Here is a 27,367-nt window from a genome sequence, read left to right as displayed (position 1 = left end):
AGTTTCCATTTGTTCCACAGAAACTGATTTTGGACTTTCATATGTTCTCTAAGTATTATTTCAAAGGTGTAGCCTATCACACCTATATAAAACTATTTTATTTCATGTATGCCAGATTTCGGAACAATAAAAGACCAGCATAGCCGAACTCGGTAACGTACCGCTTCAGCGATTCTGGGCGGCGAACCAGTCCCGGATAGAACCGCCTCGCGTAATAATGACGATGGTTGGAGAGCCGATCACTCTGGTTTTTAGGCTGTTTCCAACATGCAAAAAAATGGTTCAAATGGCTCTGAGCACTATGGGACTTAACATCTGAGGTAATCAGTCCCCTAGAACTTAGAACTACTTAAACCTAACCTAAGGACTTCACACACATCCATGCCCGAGGCAGGATTCGAACTTGCGACCATAGCAGTCGCGCGGTTCCAGACTAAAGCGCCTAGAACCGCTCGGCCACACCGGCCGGCTTTCCAACATGCACCTAGTAAATACCAGTCTGGTGGTTACGTCCCTCCTCAGATACACTATGTGATCAAAATTATCATGACACCTGGCTGAAACTGACTTACAAGTTCGTGGCGCCCTCCATCGGTAATTCTGGAATTCAGTGTGGTGTTTGTCCACCCTTTGGCTTGATAACAGCTTCCTCTCTTGCAGGCATACGTTCAATCAGGTGCTAGAAGTTTTCTTGGGGAATGGCAGTCCATTCTTCAAGGAGTGCTGCACTGAGGAGAGGTATCGATGTCTGTCAGCGAGGCCTGGCACGAAATCGGCGTTCCAAAACACCCCAAAGGTGTTCTATAGGATTTAGGTCATGACTCTGTGCAGGCCAGTCCATTACTGGGATGTTACTGTCGTGTAACCACTCCGCCACAGGCCGTGCATTATGAACAGGTGCTCGGTCGTGTTCAAAGATGCAATCGCCATCCCCGAATTTCTTTTCCACATTAGGATGCAAGAAGGTGCTTAATACATCAATGTAGGCCTCTTCTGTGATAGTGCCACGCAGAACAACAAAGGGTGCAAGCCCCCTCCATGGAAAACACGACCACGCCATAATACCACTGCCTCCGAATTTTACTGTTGGCACTACACACGCTGGCAGACGACTTTCATCGGGCATTCGCCATACCCTCACCCTGCTATCGGATCGCCACATTGTGTACCGTGACTCGTCACTCTACACAACGTTTTTCCACTGTTCAATCGTCCAACGTTTACGCTGCTTACACCAAGCGAGGCGTCGTTTGGCATTTACCTTCGTGATGTGTGCATTATGAGCAGCCGCTCGACCATGAAATACAAGTTTTCTCACCTCCCGCATAATTGTCATAGTGCGTGCCGTGGATCCTGATGCAGTTAGGAATTCCTGTGTGATGATCTGGATAGATGTCTGCGTATTATACATTACGACCCTCTTCAACTGTCGGCGGTCTCTGTCAGTCAACAGACGGGGCCGGCCTGTACGCTTTTGTTCTGTACGTGTCCTTCACGTTTCCACTTCACTATCACATCGGAAACAGTGTACCTAGCAATGTTTAGGACCGTGTAAATTTCGCGTACAGACGTATGACACATGTGACACCAATCACCTGACCACGTTTGAAGTCGGGGGTGTCCGTATACTTTTGATTACATACTGCAGATGTTAAGCAAACATTTAGGAAACGTTCTCACATTTGAGCATGAGATTTAGTCTGGACGCAGACAGGTGGGGTAGACAAAATCCGTACCGTTGAGGGGGGGGGGGGGGGGGGGAAGTAGTGCAGTCAGATAGGGCAAGCGGCTACCAGCTGTCACTAACTTTGCCAGTACCTATGTAACAAGGAAGAAGAAGAAGATTTAAAAACAACATTCCTGCCATTTCCATACGAGCATACCCAACAAACCAATTTATACCTACATCTCTCGGGGGAATATTAGCTCCAGAGCGTCGTCGAATGGTGAAGTACTGAAGGGCTAGAGACCCTTCTCTACTATAATGATGTGCTGCATGGGCAGAGCTATTCTGTTCCATCTGTAGTCAACTAGCAGGGCTCACAATGAGCACAAAATTCGTCAAAATTCGACCTATTTCGAATAATGTCGAATGCAGATCCATGTGAACAACCAAGGGCGCACGCCATATTGTAGAGCTCCTTTCGACCATCTTCATGTATCATTTATTTCACCCTTTTCAATGTGATAAACTACGCAACGCGATAAGGATGATCCCTGTTTGTTATTCTTCCTCGTCATTTGTTGAAGTCCTGTATGCAAATGCGCTCAGTTTTCCTTACAATACAGCTCCTATCATATACATGACATATTTTATGACTAATAGTCCCTTGGCTGAGAAGAACAGCACTACTGCGCGGTGTTCAAGAGACTAGATCAGTGGTTTCCAGCCTATCCGGGAACATTATCCCTCAGTGCGATCACTGTACAATATTTTCAACTGTTGACCAAGGAAGAGGCAGTGTCTGTGATACAGCTCGAGCACTGACTGTGCTGCACGGTCGGCTACAGCTACAGTACCCCCCTCGCACTTTCCTCGCCCCAACCCCCCCCCCTCCCCCCCAATCCCTACTCCGCGGCCATTATCAATATTGGTGCCTAAGTAAAATTAAGAATTAAAACGATTTTCGTTGAACACTTTAATTTTTAAAATAACGGAAGATAAATGGTGTTTAGTATTTATAGGTATCTTACTGAACCACAAATTAATGAGTTCTCCTTCTTCCCTGAGACCATTTGAGCTGCTTTCTTCTCAGACTCTTCTTTTGTGTACATTTTCGAAGCAATTGTCAGCGCTTCGCGAGTGCTACCTACAACTCTTCTTTCAGAAAAGAAAGTTAACTATCCGCGTAAACGGTAGTTACTTGGTACAAAACATGTTTCCTCTGCACCACCCCCGTCCCCATCAAATCTTGCTTCTCACAGCCTCATTAAAAATGACCCAAATTAAACTGTGTGCACCATACTTACTCCTAGTGTTTGTAAATCATTTTAATGGTGGACTCATTACTTCTGCATTGGCAGAAACTAGAAGAATTCAGGCTGCCAACGCGTTGTGCCTGAACAATTCCATTAATACCGCTACTGCTACCACTTCCAACAATAATAATACTGTGTAGACCATACAACAGTGTAGTAGCTATTACATAGTTTCTGCTGTACTGTAATTAGTTGATCTATCGCGAAGTGAAAAGTGAAGCAATTCCTTGTCGATTGTGAGAACTACCTACAACATGGAGAAGGCATTTTCATGAGATATTTAAGAAAACTTGTGTAAATTTAACTTTCATAGATGCATGGTAGGAAACAAAAATTATGTGGTTAAAGAGGCATCTAGGTAAGGAAGATGTCGTTCATAAATTTGTTTCACCTCCACCACATTGTGTCACGTGTTAAAGCTAGTATTTGAAAAAAAAACGTAATTACTGGTAACTTTCGTAATCAGTATTACAGTCTTACGAAATAGCTACGAGGGTTGGAACTTTAATAGTGGCAACTATTTGTTTACATCTCGTACAGAATAGATACGTCTTTCAAAGTTTTACTGACCTTCAAAGTAGACACCAACATTGTGTATAGCCCGTTGCCAGCGATGTGGAAGTCGAAGGATAGTCTTAGCAGTGCCAGTTGCGTCGACAGTTCGAGCGGAACGGTCTATTGCCCAACGAATTTGCAGCATTGATTGGCGACTCCATAGTGTCCTGTGCACTACGACCAGATAATGGGTATACTTGGAAGGATGGACAGCATTGGTCGTATATTTTTGTTTATTATCGCAAAATCGATTTTCGGTCACTTAGTGACCATCTTCAGTGCTGCAATATATAACTTAAATTAGTAAGCACTGGTGTCAATAAGCTTACGGCGATCACATAGACTCTATGTGATCACTCTATGTGATCGCCGTAAGCTTATTGACACCAGTGCTTACTAATTTAAGTTATATATTACAGCACTGAAGATGGTCACTAAGTGACCGAAAATCGATTTTGCGATAATAAACAAAAATATACGACCAATGCTGTCTCTCCTTCCAAGAATTTGTAGCAGTTCTGAAGCGAATGGAGTAAAGTGTTTCCTTCAGTTTAGAAATCGAGCTCAACTCACAAGGGCGTAAGTCAGGGGAGTGCAGTAGGTGGTATAGCACTTAGCAGCCCCATCAGTCAAAAAAATCAGTTACAGCTTGCACTCTGCGTCCTTGAGCATTGTCCTGCAAAATGATGGTCAGGTCCTGCATAAAGCGTCATCACTTCTGTCTCTATGCTGTTCGTTTTTGGAACACAACCTACACCAGCTTAGAGACAAAAGTGATGACACTTTCTGCAAGAGCTGAACATCATTTAGCAGGACAATGCTCAAGCACGTACAGCGCAAGCTGTTACTACTTTGAAACTTCCTGACAGATTAAAACTGTATGCCGGATCGAGACTCGAACTCGGGACCTTTGCCTTCCGCGGGCAAGTTCAAAAAATGGCTCTCAGCACTATGGGACTCAACTGCTGAGGTCATTAGTCCCCTAGAACTTAGAACTAGTTAAACCTAACTAACCTAAGGACATCACAAACATCCATGCCCGCGGTCCGCGGGCAAGTGCTCTACCAACTGAGCTACCCAAGCACGACTCACGACCCGTCCTCACAGCTTCAATTCTGCCAGTACCTCGTCTCCTACCCTCCAAACTTCACAGAAGCTCTTCTGCGAACCTTGTAGAACTAGCACTCCTGGAAGAAAGGATATTGCGGAGACATGGCTTAACCACAGCCTGCCTGATGTTTCCAGAATGAGACGTCCCGACTTCGAGTCTCGGTCCGGCATACAGTTTTAATCGGTCAGGAAGTTTCATATCAGCGCACACTCCGCTGCAGAGTGAAAATCTCATTCTGTTACTAATTTGTTTGACTGATGGGGCTGCTAAATGCAACACCACCTACAGCACTCCCCTGACTTAAGCCCTCGTGAGTTCAGCTCGATATCTAAACTGAAGGAAACACTTCACTCCATTCGCTTCAGAATTGCTACAAATTCGTTCGGCAATAGACCGTTCCGCTCGAATTGTCGACGCAACTGGCACTGCTAAGATTATCCTTCGACTTCCACTTCGCTGGCAACGGGTCATACACAATGTTGGTGTCTACTTTGAAGGTCAGTAAAACTTTGAAACACGTATCTGTTTTGTACGAGATGTAAACAAATAGTTGCCACTATTAAAATTCCAACCCTCGTATAATAATAATGCTCCTTTAAAAATAGTTTTGTTGCTATCCCTCTGAAAGTTACACTTTAATCCCGACCTTCCCTCCGCAGAGGTAATTACCTCAAGGTTCAAATGGCTCTAAGCACTACAAGACTTAACATCTGAGGTCATCAGTCCTCTAGACTTGGAACTACTTGAACCTAACTAACCTAAGGACAGCACACACATCTATGCCCGAGGCAGGATTCGAACCTGCGACCGTAGCAGCAGCGCGGTTCCGGACTGAAGCGCCTAGAACCGCTCGTCCACAGCCGCTTCAGTTACCTCAAGGTTGGGGACTACTGATGTAGACGCTACGTTCTTGAAGCACAACTAATATTACAAACTGGTTGCGATTCACTGACGACTGACGGCGGAATTTTTACCCGAAATATGTCGCCACCTTCTAGAAACACATGGAAACGGAACTTAACACAGTACACAATATTCTGGGTTAATTAGTCCACTATATGTGAAAACTGGCCTGGAGACGAACGAGTGAGACATTCCTGACTTGTCTCTGATATGCACACGACGATTGTGGGGCACACAAAAATGTAGGGATGGAAATGGTCATTATCATTGACAGACAGATACCGCTTGCAAATGAAACTATATGGTTTCAGAGACCTTTCCGAGTCTCAAACATGTATGATGAATATTTGTGGACTGAAGCAATGAAGATAAATTTTTATCCAGTGTGGGATACGCCACGCTGGTACCATCTTTTTGCATCACCGCACCAGCTACCTCGCACCCGTCCCTTCTCAATCCAAATTCCCGTTCATGCTTCAGTCTACTACGTGCTATGGTAGTTCGTGCAGTTTCGCAAAGCCACTGTGGCAGGGTGTCGTAGTGATTAGCACATGTGCCTAGTGAGCAAGGAATCCGGGTTCTGACACCAGCCTTGGTGCCATATTGTCAGTAAGTTCATGGGACAAAATATTAGCCATGCTTTTAATGTACTAAACTGCTTTGAAACGCTGTAGATGGTGTAACCAGTCATGTATGCTTCCAATGCTGTCGTAAGTCATGGATCACCAGGCCGGTTAGCCGTGCGGTCTAACTCACGGCTTTCCGGATTGGGAAGGAGCGCCTGGTCCCCGGCACGAATCCGCCCGGCGGACGTGTGTCGAGGTCCGGTGAGCCGGCCAGTCTGTGGATGGTTTTTCGGCGGTTCTCCATCTGCCTCGGCGAATGCGGGCTGGTTCCCCTTATTCCGCCTCAGCGACACTGCTGCGCAAACAAGTTCTCCATGTACGCGTACACCACCATTACTCTACCACGCAAACATAGGGGTTACACTCGTCTGGTGTGAGACGTTCCCTGGGGGGGATCCACAGGGGGCCGAAACGCACAATAACTCTGAAAGAGTGGTTTGGTGTGGGGCGGTGGAGGGGTGAAGTGGACTGCGGTAGTCGTCATGGGGTTGTGGACCAATGCAGCTGCGGCGGGGAAGGAGTCTCTCCGTCGTTTCTAGGCCCCCGGTTAACATACAAGTCGTGGACCGAATTGCAGAGTGTGGTTCAGTACATTGTTTGGAGTCAACGCAGTGACATTGGCCGACATGGAGCATAACGACAGTAGGAGCTAACGTGTTTCGACGTACCCCTGACCACACTATGAATGAAACTGCCGGATTTATTGCTGTAGCAACGTGAACTGCTCAACGTGTCTGCGACAACTTGTGTCCCGTGTAACACTGCATACGAACAGTGGCCATAAAAAGATTCTGACCAGCAAGGGTACAAAGAGAGAGTCACGCGTTTTCAACGACCGAGTAAGAATCACTGCTGTCAGTGAATTCAGGTCCGTCCCAACCAGTTTCCTAGCAAACACAGAGAAGGGAACAGCATGCAGTTCACATTTGGAGTCGATAACTTCTCGACACATACAGCTGTTCGCTTTCAATGGGTCAGGCAGCATAGAAATTGGACAGTAGTTGACTGGAGGCGTTTGGTATGCCTCCTGGTCGTGATTTTGTCTCTTTTCAGTTGATGCAAGATGTCGTGTGCACCGATGGCCGAATGTGGTATTTAATCCTCGGCTTGTGGAGGGTGCAGTTACGGTCGGAGGTGAGATCGTGAACAAATAATAAATGGACGTTCCTGCCCGATGTTCGCGTCAAACTGGTGCCAATGTTTAGGAAGCTATATGACACGCTAGTACAAGTGGGGGTGGGGAGGGCGGGGTGGGTGGGGGGGGGGGAGTTGCGCGGCTGATCAGTTTAATAGGTCATTACTTTTAAAATGATCCTCACACCAGGCGACGCTTCACGTCAGTTCTACAGCTAGTTCATAAGTTACATGTACTACAGATCATTCGAATGATTCTTTTATCGAACAGATGTGGAACAAGTCAGTTTACAGGATATGTATACGTAATAAGTGTTAACATTTATGAAGATATTATTAGTCGTACTCACTCAACTACATTTAAAAAAATCACCATGGAATACAAAGATTTGTTAAGAAGAAATGGTTTTAGGTTAGACTTAAAACTTGCTTTCCTTCCTATCAAACATTTTATCAAATGATCAAAAAAATTATGCTCTTTCTCAGCAACTAACAGCTTTAACAGTGGGTAATAAAGGTCATTTTTTTCTTGTAGCATTTGTGCGTGGATATCAAAATTCTTCTCAAATTTTGATGGATTATTTATGACGCATTTCACTAACGAGTATATGAATTGTGGATGTGCAGCTAAAGTGCCTAACTTCTGCCACAGCTACCTATATAACGACTGTGGGCGAACACACACAACTGTAACTTCCTGCTTTTGTGCAGTCAATATTTTCTTCCAAAATCATATATTATTCAAGAAAGTAATTCCATTAGACATTGAGTGGTAATATGAAAGATATGCTACAATGTTCATTGATTTGCATGCAAGACTAGCAGTTATGCGAAGAGCATAAGCATTTGAACCTAACTATTCGAAGAGTTCTGTAACATGCTTCTTCCATTTCATGTTTTCATCAGTTTGTACACCCAAAAATTTGGAGCGTTCTATCCTGTTTATTGACACTTGTTCATCTACTAAGTCAATTTTGATATGATTATTTATTGTACAGAATTGAATACAGAGTGTTTTGTCAAAATTTAGAGGAAGACCATTTTCAGAGCACTGCTTAATAATTCTTTGAAAAACATCACCAATAATCTCTTACGTTAGTTTTTCTCTAATGGGATCCACTATTAATTTACGACACAAGAATCGTCTGCAAAAAGTACCGATTCTGCTTGATGAATGTTAAGCGGAAGGTCATTCACATATACAGGGTCATTCTCATTAGCGCTTAATCATCCCCAAGGCGACTTAGATTATGCTGAGATAAATAATTTAATACAAGACACGCAGAGCCGCAAATGTTGCGAAATACCCCAAAAACAGATGATAAATGTTGAATACGTGACGTCACCAGATGACGTCCCTCGCCGCATGTGCAGTGGTTAGGCTTGACTTTGAATGGATGATTGAGTGGTGTAATACTTGCATTGGAGCAAACGGTGCACATTTCGATTACCTCCTGTAAATGTGATCTATCGTAAAGGAAAAAGCTACAAAATTATTGTCCTCGCTGTAACCGAAGGAAGGCAGTTTTTATTTTTTATTTCTTCCTTCTGTCGTTTCACTTTTTGGTTGCAGACATACTCTACTGAAGAAAACGTAGGTCATTTAATGGTAACGACGCATTAGGAAACTTTTACGTGTGACACAATACTGTAGGTTTTTTCTTTCACTGTATTTTGCAGTATCCAATGGAGAGAGCGTGGGCAGTTAACAAAATAATAAACCTTACCTTAGTGTAAATACATAAATACTTGACGCAATGAAAAAAATACTGCTTGTCAGACGCAAGACGCGAACCCTGAGCTCCATGCGCTAAAGTCACGCGCGTAGGCTCAGAGCCACATCGACGTGAATACCTGTCTTGGGTCGGGATGAACAGGTGGGACACACCGATAGGCTCAACCACCGCACGTACGGCGACGTACGTCATCTGGTGACGTCGTATGTTCAACAGTTGACATCCACTTCTGGCAATTTTTCCGATATTTGCGGACACATATGTCTTACATTAAATTAGTTGGTGAATGACGCAACCAGCCATAAATAGTTTTTAAATGTTTTATTTTAGTGCCCATCTTCAGATGCCTAATACTTCTCGTTACACTGATTTTTGATCAATAGCGTGTCGCCTACTCCACATTGCACAATAACATTTGAGTGTTTAGCGCCAATTCGTCAGTTGTTTCATTAATGACAATACACTAAAGGGCTTGCATTTTTATGGAAGCGGGTAAGTTTACTTTTATTAATGAAACAACTGATGAGTGGTGATAAATACTCAAATAATCTTGTGCATTGTGGAGCAGACGACATGCTGTTGATCAAAACATCTGTGTAAAGGAAGTATTAGCCATCTGAAGATGGGCATGGTAGCCCGAAGCCAGTTATGGCACTAAAACAAAAAATTTTAAAGTATTTGTGACTCGGTGCGTTATTCAACAACTATCATTAACAGCCGCCGAGGTCACAAGATCCAACATGCGTAAAATAACCTTATATTAAATTGTTTCAGCGTCTTCTATGTACAGGGTAGCAATTATTGAACTCTATGGGAAAAAAACCTAATTAGTTCCAAACTACGGCATGCACACATTTTGTTCAAGATGTAAACGCCACTACAGACATTCAGATTTAGATGATGATATGTTCGAAATGCCTGCCATCATTGGCTATGAGGAGGCGCAGACGAATAGCGAAATTCTGAATGACCCACTGAAGTGTCGGAACATCGATGCTGTCAGTGACCTCTTGAATGGCTGTTTTGAGCTCGGCAATGGTTTTGGGGTTATTTGTACACATTGTATTTAATATAGCCCCCACGAAAAATTGTCGCTTGCGTTCAGATCCGGAGAACATGCTGGCCAATCCGAGCCCATGCCAGTGGCCTGTGGGTACCACAGAGTCAAAATGCGGTTCCCAAAGTGCTCCTCCAGGGCACCTAACACTCTCCTGCTTCGATGGGGTCGCGATCCGTCTTGCCACATCTTGTCGAAATGAGGGTCACTTTGGATAATGAGAATGAAATCATTTTCCAAAACCTTCACGTACCGTTCGGTAGTCACCGTGCCATCAAGGAATATCGCACCGATTATTCCGTGACTGGACACTGGACACAACACGGACATTGGACTCATCACAATCAGCCGTTGAGGGTGAAGAGACTTCTCTATAGCAAAATGTGGATTCTCGGTTTTCCAAATGCACCGTTTTGCTTATTGACGAACCCATCCAAATGAAAGTAGGCTTGGTCGCTAAACCAAACCATACAGCGCATACTAATTCTTATCATGCCCCGCGGCCAACCGCGCAGTTTGAACGTCCTAATGCAAACCGTTGAGAAGTTATGACGATTTTCTTTCATATACACTACTGGCCATTAAAATTGCTACAGCACGACGATGACGTGCTACATACGCGAAATTTACCGGACAAGAAGCAGATGCTGTGATATGCAAATGGTTAGCTTTTCATAGCATTCACAAAAGGTTGGCGCTAGTGGCGACACCTACAACGTGCTGACATGAGGAAAGTTTCCAACCGATTTCTCATACACAAACAGCAGTTGAATGGCGTTACCTGGTGAAACGTTGTTGTGATGCCTCGTGTAAGGTGGAGAAATGCGTACCATCACGTTTCCGACTTTGATAAAGGTCGGATTGTAGCCTATCGCGATTGCGGTTTATCGTATCGCGACATTGCTGCTTGCGTTGGTCGAGATCCAATGACTGTTAGCAGAATATGGAATCTGTGGGTTCTGGAGGGTAGTGCGGAACGCCGTGCTGGATCCCAACGGCCTCGTATCACTAGCGGTCGAGATGACAGGCATCTTATCCGCATTGCTGTAACGGGTCGTGCAGCCGCGTCTCGATCCCTGAGTCAACAGATGGGGACGTTTGCAAGACAACAACCGTTCGACGACGTTTGCAGAAGCATGGACTATCAGCTCGGAGACCATGGCTGCGTCTACCCTTGACGCTGTATCACAGACAGGAGCGTCTGCGATGGTGTACTCAACGACGAACCTGGGTGCACGAATGGAAAAACGTCATTTTTTCGGATGAATCCGGGTCCTGTTTACAGCATGATGATGGCCGCATCCGTGTTTGGCGACATCGCGGTGAACGCACATTGGAAGCGTGTATTCGCCATCGCCATACTAGCGTATCACCCGGCGTGATGGTATGGGGTGCCATTTGTTACACGTCTCGGTGACATCTTGTTCGCATTGACGGCACTTTGAACAGTGGGCGTTACAGTTCAGATGTGTTACGACCTGTGGCTCTACCCTTCATTCGATCCCTGCAAAACCCTACATTTCAGCAGGATAATGCACGACCGCATGTTGCAGGTCATGTATTGGCCTTTCTGGATACAGAAAATGTTCGACTGCTACCCTGGCCAACACATTCTCCAGATCTCTCACCAATTGAAAACGTCTGGTCAATGGTGGCCGAGCAACTGGCTGGTCACAATATGCCAGTCACTACTCTTGATGAACTGTGGTATCGTGTTGAAGCTGCATGAGCAGCTGTACCTGTAAACGCCATCCAAGCTCTGTTTGACTCAATGCCCAGGAGTTTCAAGGCCATTATTACGGCTAGAGGTGGTTGTTCTGGGTACTAATTTTTCAGGATCTATGCACTCAAATTGCGTGAAAATGTAATCACATGTCAGTTCTAGTATAAAATATTTGTCCAATGATTACCCGTTTATCATTTTCAATTCTTCTTGGTGTATCAATTTTAATGGCCAGCAGTGTTAGTTCCATAATTGAAACCCTGTAGCTTCGGAGGTTTTGTAAACGTTAATAAGAATCGTACTCGATAAGGAATAGGTGTGGACCTAAAAATCAACCTTGTTGGATTCCTGTTGTGATTTGCCCCCAACCACTAAAAGTTTCTCACCTTGCAGCATTGTTCGAATTATTCAGACCAACTTTTTGCATTCTTTTTGTTGAGTATGATACAAACCAGCTGTGTGCAAATCGAAATTTTTCGAAGAGAGTAGCATGATCCACACAAACGAATGCCTCGGAAGGGAAAGTTAGGGTGGTGTAATACTTTAGTACGGAAATTTTATCGAAAGTAGTTGGAGAATACTCAGTATTGTAAAACACTCAGTATAATGTCGTTTATTGAAACTGAACTACACTTCTCGAACAGTCACTATATACACACAAAAACAAATAACTTGTAGACGACCATTCAAGAGCGTCGGTGAGGTCTGTCGGAGCTGGTCCTAGCTCGGCGAGGAACTGGCTGTACTGCTGCTGCGCTGGCCTTATAAAGCCGGCGGCGGTCGGCGGAGTACTCCAACTTGCCCTGTATCTGTGAGGCGGCCTCTGCAGAAAAAGGTTCGCATTAGTCTCTAGCAAGTTCTGTTTGTTTTGAAGAATTGTTTTCCTCTTGGTTGCACCTGCAAGTGTTTGTGTATGATATATGGTACACAGGGGTGTCTTGAGTGCAGTCTGCCTGGCAGGGGCCGTCTGTGGCAGACGTAACAGTAGTGGATCTTGTTTCTTGCTGGGGAGGAGTGCCGGCAGTGACGGCGAGCTGGCTGTTGCAGCGGACTCGATGTCGCTGTCGTCGCCGCCGGCGCAGAGCCCGCGGGACTCTGAGCGCGGCCCGCCGTCCTCGGCGGCGCCCTGCTCGGCGACGCCGTCGTCGGCGGCGCTGCAGCTGCCGCCCGAGGTGCGCCGCCTGCCTGAGGGCGCGCGCCACCTGCTGCTGGGACACGTCGCCGCCGCCAGGGTCGCCCCGCGCTGCCGCAAGATCGCGCTCTACGTCTGCGCCGCCGACTCGCAAGGTACGCGCCTGCTCGCTCTGATCGTACAAGATGTTTTGCTAACAGAAGACCCCCCCCCCCCCCCATAGCTGACGCGCCACTTCCTGGGCACAGGCGAGAGATGGCGAGTCGTCCGGCCTGAATGTGGCTTTCAGGGGGTTTTCCACATCCATCGATGTTATGGTTGTACACTGACCAGCCAGAACATTATGACTACCTGCTTGATAGCTGGTATGTTCGCCTTTGCCGCGGATAACTGTGGCGACGCGTCGTGGCATGGAAACAAAGAGACCTTAGTAAGTCGCTGGTGGTAGTTCGCACCACATCTGCAGTACATCACCTAACTCCCGTAAATTCATAGGAGGAGGTTGATTAGCTCTGACACCATGTTGAGTGACATCTGAGATATATTCAGCTTCAGATCTGGCGAGTTGGGGGACCAGCACATCAACTGGAAATCGCGATTGACTCATCACACTCCTGGCTCTGTAAAATGGCGCATTATCTTGTTGAAAAATGCCCATGTCATGAACAGATGTACGTGGTCTACAACCAGTGTACGATACTACCTGGACGTCATGGTGCCTTGCACGAGTTCCAGTGTATCCACAGTTATCCACGTGAATGTTCGCCAGGGAATAATCGAGCTGCTGGCAACTTGTCTCCGTCCCTCAGTCCCACAGTACAGGTGTCAAGGAGCTGTACTTCTGGAAGACGACTGATTCGCGCCCTCCTATCAACATGATGAAGAAGGTACCTGTATTCATTAGACCATACAATGGTCTGTCACTGCGTCAACTTCCAGTGCCGATGGTCATGTGCCCATTTCAGTCATAGTTGCCAATGTCGTGGTGTTAACATTGGCACATGCAAGGGTCGTGGGCCGTGGAAGCCCATCGTTAGGAGTATCCGGTGCACTGTCTGTTCAAGTACACTTATACCCTGACCTTTATTTCTTACATATTCCGACCTCGCCATCGTATTCTGCGTATCAAGACGTTTCATTCGAGCCCAAACTCGATAGAGTCAATTTTATATATTTCCACTTAATTAATAAATAAATCGCAAGTGTGCACCGAGATTAAAAAGTTCAGGCTGGCGTACACAAACATTCAAGACACGACGGCCACAGGAGGTTTTGTTCGGTGGAGGCAACCAGCCCGCTGGAAAGTCCATAGAAGGGTGAGGTAGCACGCAGCTGCGCCAGGTGGCCGAGTGCCCACGGACCAAAACGGTTTTTGCCAGAGAAAAGGGATAATGGCCTGCCCGTTCACCATAAAAGCAAAACCCGCTGGATTTTTTGGGAGAGCCCCAGCATACACATTTTTTTGATGGACCTAGTGCACAGTTTCAGAGATCTCACAAGTGGACAGTAAACGCCTAACGCAGATGCTATATATTTCCGGATTGGTCGGCTTAGCCATTCTCCCATTTGTAAGAGTAACGCTGATTGGTGGACTATTTCTGACGCAATGAGCAGGAGGAGTGAGGTAAAGACAGCAGATGATAGACCCTTCCGCTTTCTGCGTGGAGGGAAGTCGTTCCTGTGACACTCTTGTAGTGGGAACACGTAGCAGGAGTGAGTGCGCTCGTGCGTGTACGCAGAGAGCGATGAACAAAGTCTCTACTCAGTACTGCACTGGGAGAGCACCTCTGTTGCTAGCGAATCGGAGTGATACTCTATATTGAGTTGCTCGTGATTAAGTGTTTGTTCACTGTGTTGGCTGCGACACTTAATGTGTGGTGTGAACACAGAGTATTAGTTAGCACCTGCAAGTGAACATTGAGCGGTATCGTGGTGGACTGGTTATCTGACAGAAGTACCACGCCAATAATTAGACTAGGGGCAGATAGGAGTCCTTGACTTCATCAAGGCGTAGTGAGAGTTTGATTGGCGAATGTCAATCCAGATAGAAAGAGATAGTTTTGTCATTTTTCAGCAGCGAACGACGCAGGCAGCAGTCGTCGCAGCTCATGGTATTGTGCGCTACAGCATAGGTGATCCCCATCTTTCCTCCATTAGAAATAACATACTTCATTCACATCACTCCATTACATTTCTCACGCGACAGCCTCGAGCGTACTTAGAAAAATTCAGTCAGATAATTATTCAAGTTGAGTAGATGCGGCTCTCAGCCATTCTTCCGGGTAAATAACATTCTTAAAGAAAAGGAATAAAAGAGCTTTCCCACACTTTGTATATAAATGTCATTAACAGGATTCCTATCCATAATAGGTAACCTCCTATTCCGAAAAGAACCCGGAAATTTGTGTATCAGTTTATAAATAAAAGTTTCATATGATTTTTCTTAAATTTTGCAATAAATAATATTTTCCATTCGTTTAATGTTTTTCTTACACTAACTAGCAATACTCCAGTCCCCAAGTATCCCACTAGTTACGTAAGAAAACAGAACATTGTGTGTCTTTTCCTGACAGCGGACGACTCCAGAAGATATTTATTGCTGAAAGTTTTTAAGGCATTTCTGTTTGGTGCGTTAGAAGCGTCTGTCTGACTTCTGTAGTAGTGTTGGGTGGAAATTGCTTCTTGCAGGAGCCAAAGGGTACTTGTCAGATCAATCCGTTGCGCAACTCATCAACAAAACACCCACACACTGACACTTGTCCATCATTAAAGTCTGACGTTAGTTGCGCCATAATTCTCGAGCCCTCCTGTTTTACCAGTCCGCCCAGACTACGACGCCCGACATCCGCCTGGATGTGGTTTCACCTTGATTTGACGCATGCTGAAGACACTCACCACAGCGCTCCTCAAACGCCTGACATTTCGTACAGTTTCCGAAATGCTCGTGCCGAACCTCCAGGCCATCACAATCTGCCCTCAGTCAAACTCAGATAGATCACATGCCTCCGCCATTCTACACAGGGACAGCACCCCCACTGATACTACATGCACTGTGTGTGTGTCTGACCAATAGCCATTTCTCGCCAGGTGAAACTGCTATCGCCTGTACGAGTTTATATCGAAGTAGGTCGGCGGTCATAACGTTCTGGCTGATCAGTGCACTTAAACTGACAGTGCTCCAAGTGTTTCAACATGGGCTGTATACTTGTGCATCGCAGGATGCTGAAACATCGTTAAGTACGTTCATTAATCGGTGAGTTCGCGAATATACTGAAAGATAATAGTTCCACTTTCTGTAACCAGGTGAAAATACGACGCTGTTAGCAGTCAGAATGTCGTGTGGGTGCAGGAAAAGGGGAGGAACAATCACACATGATAACGGTGATTCTGGCATGTTTATTAGGATATGACCACAATACGCCATATATTTTCAGTATGGTCTCCCGACTCAGCAACGTGCTGCGTCCATAAACGGCGTGGCCAACAGTTGCTCGCAGTACATCCGGTGTAATCACAGAGAGATGTCGTCGTATATTAGCCTTCAGATCAGAAAGATTCTGGTCACATCCCTGATAGACACGAGCTTTCGGACATCTCCACAGTCAGAAGTTACGCTGATTTAGGCCGGGGAATCTTGAAGGGCACACATATGAAATTGCCTTGAGATGATGTGGTCGTTACCAAAGGTTTCTCCAAGCAAATCTTTTACCTACCAAGAGACTTGGGGTGTCGCCGAATCTTGCACGAAAATAAAGGAACAAGATTGCAAAGCTGGAAGCAAGTGTTGCACAATGATGTCCTTATAATGTGCAGATGTCACTGTACACCTGAAAAGCCCGTGATGGTGCCATGTCCTCGAAGAAAAACGGACCGAGAATAAAGGAGCTTATGAAATCAGACTACAGTGTCCCATAAGATGAGTGGCTCGATGTTACAGCACAACTTGTGGCAGAGTACAACCCCATATGTGACAATTCTGTGCATTCACGGCACCGTGCCTCGTCGGTCCAAAGAATATTCTCTGGCCACATGTCATCCACCTCTATGCGTGCCAAAAAGGAAGGGCTAAGTCACGGTATTGTAACCCATCTTGGGGATTCATTTGTTGCACATTCTCAGTCTTGTAGGGATATCAGCGTAAAATGCGCCACAAAATATTTTGAACTCTTGACCAAGGAACCGGCAGTTTCTGTGATACAACTCGAGCACTGATTGTGCTGCACGGTCGGCTACAGCTACGGCAACTCCGGCAACAACTGGCATGGGAATGATGCAGGTCCCTCTCCCTGCTGCCCCACCTTCAAATTTATTCATCATATTTTTAGCCAATTTATTATGGGGCCCTTTATAGCTGTTTCTGTCTTCGATATTCCCTTAATGCAGCGCTACTATTCCTGTCGTTCTGATAAAAACATGGTCTTTCTTCTCAATAGCATTGCGTTTCGTAAGGAAAACGTCAACCTTCTTATCCCTTTATAGCAACAGTCACTTTACAAAAGAAAACAGCACGCGTCGCCAAGTCATGAACAGAATAATGAAGTCAAAGCTGGAAACATTTCCCATTCTGCATACAGCGCCATATTTTCACTCGGTGGTAGAAAGTGAAACTAATATTTTTCAGCATACTTAGCGAGCGTACCAATTAATGACCACACCTACGTTTTTTCAAGGTCCTGCGAACATCGTCAGATTAATCACAGCCACCCAGTCGATAAATGGTCGGCTGGCACCAAGTATACGCCCCAGCTACACTTATCGCAAACACTTAGAAAACATTACCACGCTTGAATGTGTGATCTACACTAAATGGAGGCAGATGGTGTACACCAACTCCTCGGCAGAGGGAGTGGTGTTGTCGTAAAGGGCATCCAGCCACAGGTGAACAAGTGAATTGTCAGTTTCGAGATTCGACATCCGTTCGTTAGTGAACCATACCGCCATTAACAACAAAGATACGACCAGACGTAGTTCCTTCGCGGATATGTCATTGGCTTGATGAATTTTTTATTAATTGCCTGTTAATACCTGACAGAAGGGCACTGAACGGAATGGATCGGTAAATCAATCCACACTGCATTTCAAATTATGGCATTCTCACATGCCGTCGATTGAATGAAACGCCAACGCCGAGGTTTCTCAGAAATAAAGTTTTGACTTTGAACTTGTTGGGAGGCGGCTGATGTCTCAAGTTTTACTATTCTCCCTGCGCCCATACATGTTATAGTAGCGGTCTGTGAAGTGCAATTTGGGTATTAGCTAAACTTCTTTTGCTGTAGGAGACAATACCTATGTTTAAAAACACCTCGATGCTAATTTTTATGTGAATTATGCGATACATGTGAACACATGTAAGTAATTGGTTCATTCAGCGTAAGTTGTAGATAATAAAAGCACTGATGAGCCAAAGCATTATAACCATCTGCTTGATCTCTTGTTTCTCCGTCTTTGGAACGACATACATCACTTATTCTGCGTATCAGGGATCCAACAGTTTGTTGGTAGGCTTGTGGAGACACGTGGGATTAGATGTCTGCGCAAAGGTCATGTAATTCGTGCCGCGGTGATGGCCCCCGATGGCGATCCATATGGGTTCAAAAATGGTTCAAATGGCTCTGGGGACTATGGGACTTAACTGCTGTGGTCATCAGTCCCCTAGAACTTAGAGCTACTTAAACCTAACTATCCTAAGGACATCACACATATCCATGCCCGAGGCAGGATTCGAACCTGCGACCGTAGCGGTCGTGCAGTTCCAGACTGCAGCGCCTAGAACCGCTTGGCCACTCCGGCCGGCCATATGGGTTCCTTTGGATTTGCATCAGGTGTATTTGGTCACCGAGACATCGACGTCAGTGCATTACAGTGCCCCTCAGCCCACTGTAACTAGGTTGCGGCTCTGAGACACGGACAGCTACATTGCTGAAAGAAGACGCCGCCGTCGGAGAAGACGTCAACCATGAAGGGATGCAAGTGTTTCGCAGCTGTCAGCGTGTCCTCGGCTGCTACCACAGGTCCCACTCAAGAGCTGGAGAATGTCTCCAGCGCGCCACGGACGCATCCTGATGAGAGCGTTATCATGCTATCCCATAGCATAATAACGCTCTCATGAGCATGCGTCCCTGGCGCGCTACACTATTCGAGACGCCGTTCACCTCGATGACGGCGTTTATGGAGACGACCATCGACCTAGTTTAGCAAAAATGTTATTCACCCGAAGAGCCGACACTTTTCCACAGATCTACGGTCGAATCGCGATGGTCCCGTGCGCAATGCGCACTGCAGTCGTAATTGCCGAGATCGTTGGGTCAACACGTAGGGATGGTCCGCTGCGGAACTCCGTGTTTAACAATGAACAGTGTACTCCGAAAGACTTGTGCGTGCAACAGCATTGTGCTCCTTCAGCAGAGATGCTACAGATCACCATCTAGCCTACTTTACAGAGTAGACAAGCCTCCTAACCCTATGTCCTCTGAAGAGTCGTGGACGTCCAAGCATTAGCGCCTAGTGGTAGTTTCACTGTCGTTCTACCTCTTTCCGTAGATGTTTTAGTCATCACATAAAAACTTGGACTTAGACAACGAGCAACAAGCGTAAGAAAAAGGTAAATAAAATGCATTTTGTTTGTAATTATTTCCTCTTAATTATAGTGAAGCCGTGAAAGAATGGTGAATAAAATATTATACCTAAATGCATTTACTTTGTTGGACGTTTAACTTTACTGCATACTCACTGCGACGGAATATTACAACTGCCAAGTGTTCATGAAGATTGGAATGTTTCTGTAATGGAGCACACAAATCTGAAAGCGAAAAATTGTTTAGGTTTTAGAATACCATTATAAAAAAACAGCTTACAATGTGCATAAAGAAGAATATAAATTGATGAAATAAGTTTTGTACATAAATTGATGAAATTTTTCCTGTCAAGAAGTCAGTTTATTGGAGGAGATAAACGCAGTTGGAACTTAGAGATAAAAAACACGACGCAAAAGGCAGGAAGGCTTCTAAATAACGTTTGATGTCGATGTATTCAAGTATTTGAACGATATTTTTCCTCAGCACTTCACCTTACAAACTGTGTGGCTATTGTGATTACGTAGGCTTTCCCAGCGTAAAAACTCTTGAAAGTCTCTTCGGGTTTGCTGCCGGATCCTAAAATCAACTTGACTCGATATTTCGGCGATCCGTCTGGTCGCCATCTTCAGGAGAATGCTGCTTCTGCTGATGAGTCCCGCTGATAACTGACGCCAGGCTGCAAATCGACGTCCTATATAGGCCACCGTTCAGTACACGACACATACGCCGCCCATCACGGTTGCTGCCCTCGAAGACAGCGAAGTGGCGCCGCCCGTAGTGGAACACTGCTGGCAACGATGTATCGTACTCACGGCCGCACCGAAGAACGTTCAATTTTGATGCGAGATAATACAGGATTCCACGTCTTGCTAAGAGGAAACCCATTGTCTCTGTTGATTAAATTATACGCCAACCTAATTTCAATCACCTCTTTGTAGACACTGTTCCAAAAAACCGAAATGTTGGCAACTACCACAGTTTCATCAAATTTCATACTGTGTACCTCATTTAAGCAGTGTTCTGCTACTGCCGATTTTTCCGGCTGTTGTAGCCTCGTATGACGGCAATCTCCCACACACCTGTCATGTACTGTGCGAATCGAACGGCCAATGTAAGCTTTCCAACATTGACACGGAATTTTGAAGACACTGGGTTTCCTAAGTCCCAAATCATCTTTCACAGAGCCAGATAGTGCCCTAATCTTAGAAGGTGGACGGAACACACTCTTAATGTTAAAATTTCTTAAAATTCGTCCAATCTTAAACGATATGCCTCCAGCATAAGGAAGAAAGGCCAGCAGTCTATGTTACTCTTCATGCACCTCCGGAGATGGTCCAAACTCCATAGCCCGACGAATCTGCTTCTCGGAGTGTCCATTTTCCTTAAAAACAGCCATCAAATGCGCAAGTTCTTGGGTTAAGCTGTCCGCGTCGGAAATGGCATATGCTCTCCGTACCAAAGTCCTAAAGACGCCACTGCTTTGGTGTGCTGGATGACAACACTTGGGATGCAGATAACAATCTGCATGCGTCGGCTTTCGGTGAACACTGTGTCCCAAAGTACCATCTGGTTTTTTATAAACCGTAACGTCTAAAAATGGAAGCATCCCATCACTTTCAACCTCCATAGTAAATTTGATGCGGGGATGAACACAGTTGAAGTGGTCCAAAAACCTATTAAGAGCATCACATCCACGTGGCCAGACGAAAAAGGTATCATCTACATATCTCCAGAAGCACGTTGGTTGCAAAGCTGAAGTCCTCAGTGCCATATCCTCGAAGTCCTCCATAAATAAATTGATGAACCACACAGCGTAAGAAAACAAATGATGTACCCAGAAGGGGAGGAGGAAAAGAAATGATATTTCAAGGGTTCAGAGAGTATGTGCTGTTATTTTTGTGATTACAAAATCGAGTCACAATTACAAAGAATTTAGCCGTATGAGCCCACTTATCAGTAGAATGTTGCATCCTGTCTGCCATGGACTCATGAAGTGATTCGGTTGGGAATCTGTTATATCATCTCTTGGAAGAAGCTGGCCCACAATAGTAACTGGTCGTTGATACCTTGATACAGGCACTGGGACAGAGCTGGTCCCAAACATTTATTGGGGACGGACCTCGGGATCTCGCTGGCCATCGGAGTACCTCAACACCACGCAGACAGTTCGTAGAGCCAGGTGCCGTGTGTAGATGCGCATTGTCCAGCTGAAAAGTGGCACCACGATATTATATCGTGAGAGATAACACATGAGAAAGCAGGACGCCGTGACGTACCATTGTGCAATCAATGTTCCCTCAATAACTACCAGCGGTGATCTGTCATTATATCCGATGACTCCCCACACCATCACGTCACGAGTAGCACAGCACTGCTCTGCATTTTCAGAACACTGGAGGAAGGCGACCTGTCCCCAGGGCACCGCCAAACAGCGCGTTGGTGGTAATGTAACTTAGTACACAGCCGCGATTCATAGCCATACATAATGTGGCGCCGTTTATCAACAGTCCATGCTTCCCGGTCACAGCACCATCCAAAACGCAGCAGTTTGTGTTGTGGGGTTAACGGCAGCCTAAGCATGGGACAGTAATTTCTTAGAGCGGTTGCTGCTAGTCTCAGACCAATATGCCGATCCTCCCTTACGGTGGTCATATGCGATCTACCGAAACCTTGACGACAAGCATGCCCGGCATTCCATTGCCGTGAATACCACTATCACGTCCGCGTGCCTCACATATCTCGATACTGAACAACTCGACAAACAAGCCAAATGAAGACCCACAACGAGGCTCCTTTCAAGCTGTCAGCTGATGATAATGGTCTCTCATCTCCTTGTTCTTCACAGTACTAACTCACCTCCGACGCTGTTCATGCCCCTTATATAAGCTGCCAGCCCTCTTAACAACTCTACAAATGCACTCTTATGGTCATTCTACCTATCACAGGGAATTGCAGCTGAAGTTACGTTGACAATGCGTGCTTCAGTTCCTTCGTCAGTCAATTCATATCATTGCTAAATCTTTAATTCTGATACAGTATTTCCTTTCTTGGGCACCTCATAACATCATTTTCACTGTTCGGTAGTGGGCTAAGTGAAGTGACTTTGTGTTAACGTTACGTATAGCACCATGACACCACCATGTCAGCTTTCAATTGACGCTAACAGAACCCAACGTGTTGTACTGACCAGTGAATATTCAGGAGAGGCGAAATTAGCATTGGGTATGACTTAAGGAAGCGAATATCAGATTGTTTCTGACAAGATAGTATCATATTACAATATCAGCGGCGAACTTGTTGCTATTCGAGACGAGTAGGCTATGTGTCGGCTCTCTTCACTCCCTCCATACCATCATAAGCTCAACACTACCATGTACACACACTCATCACAGCCAACCAAACGACACACATACACATTCAGTTCATAGGTGGGAGAAAAACAATGGCAAACCACCTCCACTAGAATCTTGCCAAGAGTCGTAATGCAGAATTCCTGCATCTCCTCCTCTTTCTCATTCCCTGAGTACACGACCAGTTGACTGCGAAACGACAACAAATGGGGTGAACACATAAATTAGCATTAGGGAAGCGGCTGGTCCCGGCGGAGGTTCGAGTCCTCCCTCGGGCATGGGTGTGCGTGTTTGTCCTTAGGATAATTTAAGTTAAGTAGTGTGTAAGCTTAGGGACTGATGACCTTAGCAGTTAAGTTCCATAAGATTTCACACACATTTGAACATTTGCAATTTAGGGAAGCCAAATGGAACTCTTACACTGGTCAGCCAGAACATTACAGCCGGCCGGTGTGGCCGAGCCGTTCTAGACGCTTCAGTCTCATGGATGTGTTTGATGTCCTTAGGTCCTAGGGGACTGATGACCTCAGATGTTAAGTCCCATAGTGCTCAGGACTATTTGATTTTTTCAGAACATTGCAACTACAGACCTGCTGTCGATATAAACCTGTCCAGGCGATAGCAACGTCACCTGGCGAGGAATGGCTGCTTGTCAGACACTCACACACGGTGCATGTAGTATCAGTGAGCGTGCTGTCCCTTGTAGAATGAGGAAGACGCGCGATCTATTTGAGTTTGACCGAGGGTGGATTGCGATAGCCCAGAGGCTCAGCACAAACATTTCGGAAACTGCACGGCTTGTCCGTGATAGAGGAGTGCTGTGGTGAGTGCCTTCAATACGTGGCGGGACGAAGACGAAACCACGTCCAGGCGTCGTGGCGTTCGTCGGCCACCGCTCACCAAAGATGTTGGACGTCGTAAGCTGGGCAGACTGGGAAGGCGGCGAACTGTGGCGGAACTAACTTTAGACTTTACTGCTGGGCAGAGTTCAAATGGTTCAAATGGCTCTAAGGACTATGGGACTTATCATCTGAAGTCATCAGTCCCCTAGACTTCGAACTACTTAAACTTAACTAACCTAAGGACATCACACACATCCATGCCCGAGGCAGGATTCGAACCTGCGACCGTAGCAGTCGCGTGGTTCCGGACTGAAGCACCTAGAACCACTCGGTCACCGCAGCCGGCGCTGGGCAGAGTGCAAGTGTGTCTGAACACACGGTGCACCGAACACTCCAAACAATGGGCCTCCGCAGCCGACTACCCATGCACGTGCCAGTGTTAAGTTCGTGGCGCCCTCAATCGGTAATGCTGGAATTCAATATGGTGTTGGCCCACCCTTAGTCTAGATGACAGCTTGCACGCAGGTATACGTTCAGTCAGGTGCTGGAAGGTTTCTTGGGGAATGTCAGCCCATTCTTGACGGCGTACTTCACTGAGGAGAGGTATCGATGTCGGTCGGTGAGGCCTCGCACGAAGTCGGCTTTCCAAAGCGTCCCAAAGGTGTTCTATAGGATTCAGGTCAGGACTCTGTGCAGGACAGTCCATTATAGGGATGTTATTGTCGTGTAACCACTCCGACACAGGCCGTGCATTATGAACAGGTGTTCGATCATGTTGAAAGATGGAATTGCCATCCCCAAATTGATCTTCAACAGTGGGAAAGCAGAAGTTGCTTAAAACAACAATGTAGGCCTCTGCTGTGATAGTGCGACGCAAAACAAGTGGTGCAAGTCCCCTCCATCAAAAAAAACTACACCGTAATACTACCGCCTCCGAATTTTACTGTTGGCACTACATACGCTGGCAGATGACGTTCACCGGGCTTTCGCCATACCCAAACTCTGACATCGGATCGCCACATTGTGTACGGTGATTCATTACTCCACACACCGGTTTTCACTGTTCAATCGTCCAATGTTTACGCTCCTTACACCAAGCGAGGCATCGTTTGGAATTGCCGGCGGGATGTGTGCCTTCTGAGCAGCCGCTCGACCATGAAATCCAAGTTTTCTCACCTCCCGCCTAGCTGTCATAGTACTTGCAGTGGATCCTGATGCAGTTTGGATTTCCTGTGTGATGGTGTGGATAGATGTCTGCCTATTACCCATTACGACCCTCTTCAGTTGTCGGCGGTCTGTGTCAATTAGCAGACGAGGTCGGCTTATTACGCTTTTGTGCTGTACGTGCCCCTCCCCTTTTCCACTTCACTATCGCATCGGAAACAGAGGACCTAGAGATATTTAGGAGAGTGAAAATCTCGCGTACAGACGTATGACACAAGTGACACCCAATCACCTGACCACGTTCGAAGTCTGTGAGTTCCGCGGAGCGCCCCATTCTGCTCTCTCACGATGTCTAATGACAGCTGAGGTCGCTGATAAGGAGTACCTGGCAGTAGGTGGCAGCGCAATGCACTTAATTTGGCAAACGTATGTTTTTGGGGGTCTCTGGATACTTTTGATGACATAGTGTATTCTGGTGCAGCTTGAATTATTTTATATTCGTGTGATCTGAAATATCTATCTTTTTTTCCATTTCGAATCAACGACGCAGGCTATATCTAGATTCAGCAGTTACATTTCACTTTTTAAATTTTCTAGCTTTTCTACCACATTCACCTTTCCAACAGTCAATGCTCCGATTCGTAGAATGTCACGGTTTCGTCGGTTATCCAGTCTTTTTCCTAGGGGCAGCGCATTCTTGGCAGTCTACTCCAGGAGATCCGAATGGGGTTGTAATTTATAATCTTTTCCCAAAGGAAAGTGCATGATTTTTTCAATTATAGGCCGCAATTAAATGTGGATATTAGTTGTGTATCGTTAATGCAGTGGTTTACATCGCGTTCTGTATCCTCATGCCGTTGAAGATCGCTGTCCTTCTGCATCTCAGCCGCAAGGGGATGCCTCAAAAATCTCTTTCCTTCTCCGTCCAATTTGACAAGGCCGCTGCAGAACGAGGGAGACTACTTATGTCGAAAGGTTTCAACCGCCGTTGCTGATCCTTTTGATCTAACAATTAAACAGTATTTGGAATCGAACATGAGATCCAAGACTTTTGCTTACTAATTAGAGACGCTACCTGTAGACCTAGGTATGTATCAGAATAAATCAGTGAGGCGCGAACCGTTAAAGGACCATACTGCAGGTTTGAAGGCAGGCCTGTCATTTTGCTTTTTGTATGTTATCGATGTGTACGTCAGGGGGAGAGCAAGTTACGTTACTGTTAAACACTCTTTGGTCTTGTCGCGGCCCAGTCTTTGCCTCTGCGCAGTCTAATACATTCCTAGTTGAAGTGTGGTAGGTGATGAACGTGTTGATGGACGTATTCAGTGAGCTGTGTTGATTTGTGATTGTGTCTGTTGGATGACGATAGATTTATTGAAAAGGACATCAGGGATGAACATAATGTATGTACCGAAAGGCGAAAAGAATATAAATTTTGAAGTTTGAGGTAAGATTGCAGCACTGCGCAGCTAGTGTGTCGGAGTGATTCTCGTCAGTTAGATAAGGTCGTTCAGTTGCTCAGAGCTGAGAGAAAGACCACCCCACTTCCTTGAGTCATGCATTAACATATCAACTGATTAAGCTGTTTGTTTTTTATATAAATTCTCTGTTAACATTGTACCTTGTTCAAATCATTGTTCACTTTGTTAAGCATAGTATTGTTCGGACCAATGTTATGAGTGAAGATTTCGCGAAGTTTATTCTGTCTCTATGAATACATAATTCATTCTAAAATCGTTGTTTTGAAATATCATTTCATAGGAATAGTTACTCTCCCCATTCCACTGTTTAAAGGTCTATATTACGTATTATCACACTGCAGCATGTGGTATGCAACAGTCTGAATAGTAATTTACGAGTAGAAACAGAAATATAGCTTAGCCGCTGCCTGCTTGCTGTTTACTGTTGTGCTTTCGATAAATTTGCAACAATGTTGTCAAGACGTGAGCTAAGTGGAAATTTTGATTAGGGTCAGATATTTTTTTTTACCTCAGTTGCGCATTTAATACAAAGGCAAGTTGCTTTCAGACCAGCTACAGTTCAGTTATGTAAGAGAGTAAATTATGTTTAGTCAAAGGTCAGCATACGAGTTTAGGTTGAATAGCACTTTGTGGGTACATAGTTTTGGTGAAACGTAGACTTTTTGAGTAGGAGGTAAATTTCGGCTAAATGCCATACAAAAACACATAGTGGGGAACTTATGCTATCTCTTGACAATGTTACCGTTGACCATAAAGACGAAGCGTCGGGAAGCCAAACTAGGAGGTGACCTGCTTGATGACAACGCCCCTGCTCTCTCTGCACAGAACACAGTCACTCAAGCTGCCTCTTGTGTGACGACGAGGTGATTTTCTAGGCAGAAGTTTTCCTGAACAGCGCAAATGCAGACTTCTAAAACCCAGTTCTCCGCCAAATCATCCACCTCTGCGAAAAATGTGTCACATTGAACGGTGAGTGTCTAGAAAATGACGAACACCATC

The 27,367-nt window shown here is 45.6% G+C and overlaps 1 protein-coding gene across 1 annotated transcript in view; it reads left to right on the top strand.

Annotated features, from left to right (window-relative positions):
* The window catches only part of LOC126194745 (NACHT domain- and WD repeat-containing protein 1), a 633,295-nt gene that overhangs the window by 374,053 nt on the left and 231,875 nt on the right, over positions 1-27,367 (top strand). Inside the window, exon 5 of the mRNA XM_049933012.1 lies at positions 12,872-13,111. Coding sequence (XP_049788969.1) covers positions 12,872-13,111 — 240 coding nt within the window. The remainder of the gene's footprint in view (positions 1-12,871; positions 13,112-27,367) is intronic.

This window comes from Schistocerca nitens, chromosome 7, assembly GCF_023898315.1.
Source record: "Schistocerca nitens isolate TAMUIC-IGC-003100 chromosome 7, iqSchNite1.1, whole genome shotgun sequence".
NCBI lineage: Eukaryota > Metazoa > Arthropoda > Insecta > Orthoptera > Acrididae > Schistocerca > Schistocerca nitens.
The sequence above is the reverse complement of the archived record's forward strand: the minus strand, read 5'-3'. Positions and strand labels throughout refer to the sequence as shown.